Source organism: Tuber melanosporum, assembly GCF_000151645.1.
Source record: "Tuber melanosporum whole genome shotgun sequence assembly, scaffold_2, strain Mel28".
NCBI classification, from domain to species: Eukaryota; Fungi; Ascomycota; class Pezizomycetes; order Pezizales; family Tuberaceae; genus Tuber; species Tuber melanosporum.
Window position 1 is genome coordinate 2008182 of NW_003298863.1, and position 10026 is coordinate 2018207.

Below are 10026 nucleotides of genomic sequence, written 5' to 3' on the forward strand. Positions count from 1 at the left end.
GTGTCCTTAGGGTGGGAGGGGTTCTGGTCTGGCATGCACATGATGGGCGGCGAGATGAGTGAAGTTTTGTTGTTTTAGGATACATTCCGCGAAGGAGCGAGTTGGGGTAACGGTGGGGGATTGCGCTGATGCCGGTATGTTATAATACAGGTGTACTCGAGTAGTGCGGCATTGTGCGACTCGAGTGGGTTTGTCACGGATGTTCGTTTGTGTAAAGTGAAAGGCACAGCGTGTTCGATTGGAAACAAAAAAGTGTGGTATTTAAGTTACTATATTATCATAAGCGAAAAGGAATCCAAGAGTTAGCCCCGCACGCCCCACTTCCCCTTCCCCCCCCCGCTCCCTCTTCTGGAGCAGGGAAAGAAACGCCATTCCAAAAACAAAACAAAAAAAAACAAAAAAAAACCCAGCCCCGCTTCATACCCACCGGTTAATAGTAGCCCCCTTCCCATCTTCATGAGCTGCCGTGACAAACTCCTCAATCATACAATTATACTCCCTGGCACACTCGAAATGGAGCGCATGTCCGGAGCCCTCGAAGACCCTCTTCGTGACCCTGCCCCCAGCGCTGATGCCCCGGACGAGCACGTCGGAATGCTTGCACTCAATCATGGCGTCCAAGTCGCCGGTGCAGACAAGGATGTGCCTGATCCGCCCCCCAAGCACTTTCAGCCGCTCGGGGCCCATATAGTGCCAAGAGACCGCGAGGCCCTGGAGGAGGAAGCCCTGGTAGACGGGCGGCGGGAGGTTTTCCACGCGCCACAGCTCTTCCGCCACGTACCTGTCGCTGTTGGTCGGGAAAAGGCCGAGGTCGTCGGGGGCTTTCAGCCAAGCCGCTGCAAAGATGTTTTCCTGGGTGGCTGCGAGGCGGGCAGGCAGTGATTTGGGCAGCAGCATGTACGCGCGGCGATATAGATGCTTATACCATGGCTGTATCATGGAACAAGGAGGAGATGGTGGTGAGGGAGTAGATGTCAGAAGCAGGACTCAACGCTTTTTTCATATCCGTGTTCGTGCGGTGGTACATGTCGGGATTCAAACTTACGATTGAGTTGACAAGGCAGGCTGCTGTGCTCTGCAAGCATAGAGAGGCGATTCGTTCCGGTATTAGGAAAGCCCTAATCGAAATGCTCATTAACTGATGATACGAAAGGGGAGCGTGCAGGGTTCTGGTGACAGATAAAAGATGACTCGAGACGAAATATGAGACCCATCAGGTCGGTGCGGGGATACGGATTCCATGCGCCGTGGCGAGATAGTGGGGTGAGAAAAGAAGGGGGAAAAAAGGGAACCCGGATTGGTGGGAGGTTTGCCATTCAAGGAGAGAGGGAGGGGGTTCGAGAGGGTAGGCCGGTGAGCTTACAGTTCCTGAGCAATCATTCCTTCATGACCATTAAGTGAGTGAATTGCGCCTACATATACTTGTACATAGAAAGCCAGAGGGCGGGGGGTCGTGCGGGTTACCAATTGGGAAAAAAAAACGTTGTACATACCCCCCATAGATACTCCTATCACATGCAGCTGGTTCGGATCAGTCCATCCCACGTGCTGTAGAAGGTCGATTACATCCTTCGCCATTTCGGACGTGGAGTATCTGGCATAGGGCTTGTCGCTATTCCCGACCCCTGAGCCAGGTTAGTACAAGTAATTGCCCCAGTAACATCGAAAGTGCCGTATGCGACCCCCAATCGTTAAAGGGGAGGTGGAATTTGAGGTGCCGGTAATAAATGGGCTTCAGGAAACCTCTCCTTCAGGGAATGTAGGGATCATGAGTACCTCGATTATCAAAGACCAATGACGTATATTTGTCTTTATGCTCATGACCACTATATCGTCACCGGGGAGAGTCATAATCGTGATAATTAGCCTATGAGATGGATAAAAAGGGGCAGGATTTGAAACGGGAATTTTAAGAAGGAATTGGGTGGGCATATCAATCGATGGATAAATGAACCGCTAGCTTGGGTCCTCGAGGAGGAGGAAGGTGAGTACCGTGGAAGAAACGGAAGAAAGAAGAAGGAGAAAGAGAAAGTGTTCCAGGCCAGAAAGATCTACTTACAAATATTTGGTTTGCTAGAAACGCCAAATGAAAAGCAGTAAAAACGGATTAGATTACAATTCATCCCGACCATTCGCATCTACTCGTAGGAGGTGGAGGAGGAGGGTTGGAAAGCCTTGCACGCAACGCCCGTTGCGACTTACACGATGCCACGCTATTTTGGGGGCATTCATCCCCGTAATCCACTTTGATTGGGCATGTCAGCACAGTTCTGCCCCGCAGGGATGATTTTCCTTTCCGCCAGACTATCCCCTCCCACGGAAACATGGTCGAGCGCGGTAGACGTACCACAGTATGAATTGGGCCTGTGCCGTGAACTTCATAGGCAATATTGATCGGCCCGCCAGACCTGTTTTTCGCGACGGGAGCAACACCCTGCCAGTTCGGAGTCTGCAATTCGATCACGGTGGACCAGGCCGGGTGACCCCGGATTTCTTCCAGGGGTAAAGACATTGATGGATATGTAAATCGGCACCGGTATACCGATCGAATGCTGGAATCCGGTTGCGGTACTGCTGTGGTTACCGGTACTACAGTACGGTACTGTACCTTAGATGGGAAGCTGAGAAGGGGGGTGAAGTGCTGTAGGAAATGGGCAAGCGGAGAGAACACAAAAGATGCATTCGGGTTTACAGTCAAAGTGTGGCAAAAACTGGGACCAACCGGACATCATGTTTTTTTTTTTTTTTTTTTTTTTTTGGGAGGGGGGGAGGAGCATTTGGTAGCTTTCCCACAACTTCTACCCCCTATGGTGCCGTACTGTACCGGTAACTTGGCTTGGGCGGTTGGATTGGTACGGTGCGGTGCTCGAGCAGACGGGAGCCCGATCGAGAACGAATACGGTGCGGATATCCGGAAATGGCTCATCCGGCCTGTTTGAAATCATTGCAACCACAGCTCCAGCACTTGAATCTCTTGCGAAGCCAAAGCCGTACGGTAGACTATGGTACCTGCACCGATACCGTGCCGGTATCATACTCGAGCACGGTATCATACACGGTATCATACACCGTTGCTGTATGTTCGATCATATCGGGAGTGGACCACAGATGCTCATTAATTGAAAACTACGAATTTCGGGGAGGGTTCGGAGTTCGTGTGGGGGCCGGTACCGTACTCGTAGTCTACTCGGGCATCATACTCGAGTATCGTACAGTAGGGTATCATACTCGTACGGTGGGAGTGGGCATGCATAATGTCATCTATATTTTTTTTCGAGGTATGACAGCCATCCTTGTGATTTGGATGCAATGGGGTTCTGCTTCGGTGTCGCGTGGTGTTGGATGGAGGTGTGATAAGGGCAGGGCATCAAGTCCCAAGGAAAATGGACCGTGGCCATGAGGGTGGGGAAGCGATTTGGAGTGCGAGTGCGAAAGCGGGATGCTCGCCGCGAACGGCAGTGCAGTGCGGTGCAGCTCCGGCACGGTATTCTTACTCTCATATCTCCAATTCCGGCTTCGCTGTGGGGGTTTGTCTCGGGATTCTCAAACTGCACAACAACTCTAACCTTATTGTTGGTATTTTTGTATCATGCTTTGTCGTCTTTACTCGAAGTGAATTTGCCGGTACAGCCACAGGGGCCTGGGTTCCCGTTGGGGGGGGGAGGTGTAGCCTGGCAAGATAATAAATCGTACTACCCAGCTTTTTCGACGCGTCATTGGGATACCAGTACGAGTACGGTATTTGAACAGACCTCTTGGAATACTCGTACTGTAGGGCCGCAGGTTTAAACGCCCGTGTGGGAACGGGCTACAGCGCGGGTGCAATAGGTTTAAACATTGATTGATTGATTGATCGGCCAATGGGGGTAATGCACCTAAGTTACGTACTCATCGGGGCTTGACTTGAGGGAATCCAAACACTTTTCTGTCGGAACCCGAAGGCTTGTGTTTGTACTAGTACTCGTAGTGCCATGCCGGTCTTACGGTGGTGTGTGGAAAGTGCCAAGGGATTGCGGTGATGCAGTATCATAATGAGCAGGCGTCGATGAAATCCTACTGTGATGCAAAGGTACTCGTATTTTGGTAACGGAAAGAAGGATCAGGACGCATGGTAGCCCACACAAAGAAGCTTCGCGTTGATGGATTGGTGGGATCCTGACCACACTGCAGTGGTAGTATTATTCGGGTCACTCTGAAGGGGATGTTAGAAAAAAGGCAGGGGCCCCCACGAGCCGGCGTGCTAATGCTCCGCTCCACAAGGGACAAGGTCAGAGGATCTGGATTTAAGGAAACCGACAGAGCTGGCATTGGGAGAGCACTCTGAGGGAGTCAAATTCTACCGTATCATACCGGCATTCGGCCCCTCGTTCTCCCTTCACACCCACTCCATTAAACTCGCACTCGCACGCCCTCTCCATACCTTTATTGCATTAGTCAGAAAGTAGAGCTTTCTGTTTCGATATCCCCCGACCTTTCCCTCTAACTTTAATCGTTAGACCTAGCAAGGGATAGATAACAAGCGAGAAAAATACTAAAGCAGGACCAGGGATCCCAAGGCTAGGAAGGACAATCTGAAGAGAAGGGGAAAAAGCGAGCCAAAGAGAAAACACAGAGACCCAAACACACAGCTACCCCCCCCCCCCCACTAGGGCGATAGAAAGCAGACAAACTGAGAGAGAGAAGAGAAAGAAAAGAGGGAAGGAGGAACAAACTCGCCACAAACCTAACGACCTTGCATTATTAATAACATTTATCAAACTACAGTGCCCGCCCGCGTCTGCTCTGCTCTAATCTTTTCTTCTTTCTCCCCTTGAGTCCGCCTTTTGACTCGTCTCCGTGCCGTCAAACCCCGCGCAAAGTTCTTCCTTCGCCGATATATGTACACTAGCATACGTATTCTGCAGTAATCAAACATCTCTTGCCACAGCCCGATCGGAGGGAGGGCAAATCCACCAAACTGCCCAAACCTTGACACGAACGCTTTCAACAAGTGGCCAGTCAAGCTTCGACAGAGATCGAAGAAAAGTGGGGAGGAAAAGGGGAAATGGAACCCAGCGATATGAAATCTCCGTCATCCACACACTCGAATCCGGCGCCACCAATTTTTTTCGGTAATGCCAATGGTGGAACGACCATACCGGCCACCATGTTTAATCCGGGACAAGCATCACCCGACGATGGAGCCGGCGATCCGAAACGCAGGAGAATAGCCAGGGCCTGCGATATGTGCCGCAAGAAGAAGGTTTGTCTTGTTGAACTTGAGCCTTTGTTTTTGCGTGGAGCTTTGCTAGAAAATTTGGGAGCTGAATGATTTTAAAGATTAAATGTGACGGAAAGCTCCCGGCATGTACCCATTGCATGAATTACAAGACTGAATGTGTCTTTACGCTTGTGGAGAAGAAAAGGAATCCCCCGAAAGGGTTTGTTGAGCCTTGACATTGCCAAAATATTGTGCTGACGCTTGTGAAATAGCGCAAAATATATCGAAGGTTTGGAAAATCGACTCGGTCGAATGGAGTCCCTCCTTAAGCTCTCCGGTTTGTTGCCTGAGGGAGATGGCAAAACAGATTTAGGAGATTTAGAACGTCGTTTACAGGATCAGGCACAGCAACCAGGTGGTGCTGGGTCGGTAAAGACGCCATCTAATATTGGCAGATCATCGTCAGAGTCGATGCGGGAAACTCCAAGTTCGTCAGCTTTGCAATCTGCTGTGAATTCGCCGGGACTGCATAAGGAGGAAGATGAGGTTGAAGCCTTGTCCGATCAAATGTGTTCTCTCGTTACAAACAACTGTGGCGAAACTAGGTTTATTGGTGGGTTCTTGTTAGGGCGTTACTGCTTGGCAAAGTCTCACTCTAATTTTTGCCGCTACTGTTTACAGGTTCATCGTCTGGATTTTCAATATTTTCACCCAAAGGAATCCAGTGGGTCAATGAGAAAACGGGTGACAAGAGCTTTCAACATATGGTCATGGAAGCGACATCCTCGGAATCAAAATGGGGGATGTGGAAACCTGACATCTTCGGTCCCTTGTTTGAACAACGTGGAACAAACCCACTTCCATCACGAGAACTAGCTGCTATCCTTGTACAGGGTAAGGATCTATGCATTGGTATATATGTTTTGTGATTCTCACAACCTTTGTTTTTTCGCAACAGATTTCTTCCAAAACTTTAATACAATGTTCCCGCTCTTCCATAGGCCGACATTTGAACATTTGTTTGAGAAGCAGTATTCGGATGACCCCCCGAACCACTCGGGTTGGTATGGTGCCTTCAACATGCTTCTCGCGATCTCATTCCGGTTACGGATCACACATGCGACAGAACCTGATGCGGAGCATTCCATATCGCACGTGCAAAAATCGTGGCTTTACTTCCAGAATGCCGCGACAGTTCTCACTGAATTATTGCTGAAAAATACCGATTTGCTAAGCATCCAAGCAATCCTAGGAATGGTATTGTCCAATGCACTAGCAAATTAGTTCCGAATGTACAGCGTGCTGATATGGTGCTGTTCGTAGGCTTTGTACTTGCAGGGGACGGCCAACCCTCAGCCATCATATTTTCTTATTGCTGCTGCAGTCAGGATATCGAATAGCATTGGTATGCATAGGCGTGGTAATTCCTTCGGCCTGAATCAGGTTGAGGTTGAGCAGAGACGAAGAGTATTCTGGATTATGTATCTTTTGGACAAGGATATGGCACTCCGGTCCGGGCGTCCACCGTGCATCAATGATGACGACATTAGTGTTGAGCTTCCTGATGAAGACCCCACAGACGGTGTTGGGAATGTTCCACTAAGGGTTGGAAAGGGAAAGGTCAACTTATTCAGGCTTATGTCCTCTTTTGCTGTGATTGAGAGCAAGGTTTACATGCAATTATACTCTGCTAAAGCCGCCAAGCAGTCAGACGGGGAGTTACTGAATACGATTGGAGATCTTGATAAAGAGCTTGAAGAATGGAAGGAAACAGTACCAGCAGATTATCGGCCGGAGAATGAGATTTCTATGGACGACGGACCTTTGGTCCTGCATCTCGTGATGTTGCACTTTGCCTACTACAACTGTTTAACAACCATTCACCGTATGTCAATACATCACGGTTACTGGACCAGCAGACTATCAAATTACGCCATCGCAGGATTGAGCGCTAGGCCACTGAACCCTAGGGTATTCTCGAGCGCGGCGCTCTGCGTGTCGGCAGCTAGGGCATCAATTCACCTGATCAAGTACATCAATAAACATGATTATCCATGTATATGGTAAGCATCCCCTCGCCCCAGACTTGCCTTACCCCCATCGTACTTGTATTCACAGCTGTTTAACAGTTTCACGGCTAGGTTGATCATGTACTATCCAGTATCTGCACTGGTGACGCTATTCGCAAACGTCTTGCAGAATCCTCAGGACCCACGCGCGCGCTCTGACCTTAGGCTTATGAATGTGGTAGTGGAGTTTCTGCAAACCGTGCAGAAAGAAGATGAAAGTGAGAACGCGAAGCAGAATACTTCATCCATACAGCGGATGTTGGCTGTCTGCGGGGAGTTCCATCGCATATCGCAGCTGGTCTTGGATAAGGCGGAGAAGGAATCCATGACTCGGCGGAAACGAAAGAATGACGAGTCAAAGCCGCCGAGCTCCGGTGCTCAGTACCCCGTGAGCTCGGCTAGGTCCGCCAGTTCGTCTGCGACAGCTGCGCCGAGCACTCCCCCCGCGAACGCCGCATCGCCGCCCACCAGTATTTTGAACCAGGATATGACCTCACAGGTTTGCTCCCTCTCTTTGCCCCTTCTGTTTGGTGAAATTGCTTAAACCGGTGTTACGTTTCTCAGCTGTATGGCGAATTCGGAACAACATTCTCGCCTACCAACCCTATGTCCTGGCTGAACGATATGGGTAACCCCAGCCCAGCCCAGAACTTCCCACTATCACCATCGCCCTCGCATAACCCTTTGCCGCCGCTGATATCCTCCTCCTTTCAGCAACCCTTCGTACCACAGGACCTCTGGCAGATGCCAATGACCTTCGAGTGGGATTGGGCAGATGTCAGCAGCATGGCATGGACTGAACAAGGCCCTTCTGGGGTTTAGTTGAGGTTTTCATAGCGTGTGGGGTTTTCGATTCGATCTGGAGTCTGGTCGGGATAGGGCGGTCACTTTCTTTTCTTTTCTCTTTTTTCGCCTTTGTTATAATTGATTGGGCATTGGTGTTGGCGAGCGGCGATCCTATTGAAGTACCAAGTACAGCCCCGCCCGCAATGCTCCCTTCCGGGCGCTGCGGGCCCTTGGAAATGCTTCGCTAGCCCTCTCTTTCTATTATTCGGTAAGGAACGGATTGTGGTAGAGGCTTACAGTGCCCCTAGAGGCATATCCGAAAACAGTTATCTGGGGGGCTCCGGTTGTTAATAAGTATTGTTCTTGGGGTATAGTGAAGGGTATGAGAACTTTACGGACGCAGCTGCATGCATGTCTAACCAACCAACCAACTAGCTGACTTTTGCATCTTTCTCTCTTTGTATTTTTTTTTTTCCGGCAAGGATCGTTGGCAGTCAGCACGGATAAGGATATAGTCATGGGAAAAAGGGAGGGTCTGGGTTTTTATTTTCGTTATTTGCATACTTGCTTTCTTTTTGCTCTATCGTTACATTTCAGATTGATGTATGGATCCGGGTTTCTAGGCTAGCAACCAAAAATATTGCGGAGTTTGAATTGGGATTTTATTGTTCCTCCCGTTTGCGTTTGGAGGATTTAGTTTGGGGAGGATGGATTGAAGGATGGATTGGGGGTCAGCGGGGTATAATACTACAATCATCTCCACTCTACTCCGTCCCACTCTAATTATGCTTTGCTATGATATGGTTCGTGCAGTCCAAAACCTCAACCAGGCTGAAAAAAAGGTGTTATGATACGTGGCTGAGCTGCCTTGGATGCCAAGACCGAATATTATAGACCTTAAAATAAGGTATTAGGACCATCTCTTAAGGGCTTATAATTAGATTAAATATGTGAAAGTATTATATGATAGTAGTATTTTAATATAATATTATGATAAATATTATATTACAAATATATTGTATAAAATTAAGAAATGTATGATAGTATAATAAATACAGATAGAATATAAGTATAAATATATAGAATAATGGGTTAAGTATATTGATCTCTATTACTAACATGTCTAGGGCTCTGGTATTTGTGCCGTATTGTACTTACGAATTTCTTTGAACTGTATTTTTCTTCTTCTATTACGATATTTCGTATCTGTTTAAACTTATTACTCTCATTTATAATAGAATCTTCTTTCCTATTGGTTTCACTATCTTCTAAATCTTTATCCAAAGTCTCATAGTGCAATTGGTTTAAGGCTTGAGTACTATGTGGGTGACCACCTAGCTTTCCTACTTGTTGTCGCAATAGCGTATTTTTCTTTAGTCGTGTCATTAGATTTCTTTATATTATATTGAGTATTAGTATTAAATCTATTAAGACATAGCGGAATAATATAACTTACCAAATAAACGTCAACGGATAATAAGATATAATTATGGATAGTCAGATAAAAAATAAGAAACAATGATATAGTATCATACGATGTTTAGTGCAAGGGTAGGTTTAATATTCATAAAGGTATATAGGCTATAGGTGTAACGATCCCTCCTCGGATAGTTAGTTCTTGGCGATGGGGAATGATACTTCTCTCCTTCTTTCTCTTTCCTTTGTCTTATGATAGCACTAGGGCTCTCCCTACGGTACCGATAGTATAAGACCTTTGTCTTCTATTGGGAACGCCTATTGTAAGCTTTCTCTAACTCTTCTTTATGAAGAGCTTTCCTCAGTGTAACTATAAATGTTGCAATAAAGATAAAGATTGTAGAGGTGTTTTATATTAGTTCAAGTAATAAGGAGGAAAAGTACTTAGAGCAAAGCGTGAAGAACCTATCCTCCTCAGCCGCATCAACCTCCTTATATAGTGTTCTTCCCATCCATAGTCATGTGACCCAAAGTGGTCACATGTACAAAACCAAA

General features: G+C 47.6%; 2 protein-coding genes; one reads left to right on the forward strand and one right to left on the reverse strand.

Moving 5' to 3' along the window:
* Positions 1 to 233: 233 nt before the first annotated feature.
* On the reverse strand, positions 234 to 2512 carry GSTUM_00005692001 (uncharacterized protein; the record flags this gene model as incomplete). XM_002837786.2 has 6 exons in its annotated part: positions 234 to 930; positions 1046 to 1118; positions 1364 to 1382; positions 1494 to 1625; positions 1777 to 1826; positions 2319 to 2512. 6 exons carry the CDS (start codon positions 2510 to 2512, stop codon positions 418 to 420), a joined length of 981 nt encoding a protein of 326 aa, XP_002837832.1. The 3' UTR covers positions 234 to 417.
* A 1839-nt stretch (positions 2513 to 4351) lies between these two features.
* GSTUM_00005693001 (uncharacterized protein) lies at positions 4352 to 8822 on the forward strand. XM_002837787.2 has 8 exons: positions 4352 to 5242; positions 5320 to 5420; positions 5473 to 5813; positions 5882 to 6094; positions 6159 to 6457; positions 6524 to 7263; positions 7342 to 7768; positions 7834 to 8822. Exons 1-8 carry the CDS (start codon positions 5147 to 5149, stop codon positions 8089 to 8091), a joined length of 2475 nt encoding a protein of 824 aa, XP_002837833.1. The 5' UTR covers positions 4352 to 5146; the 3' UTR covers positions 8092 to 8822.
* Positions 8823 to 10026: the final 1204 nt, after the last annotated feature.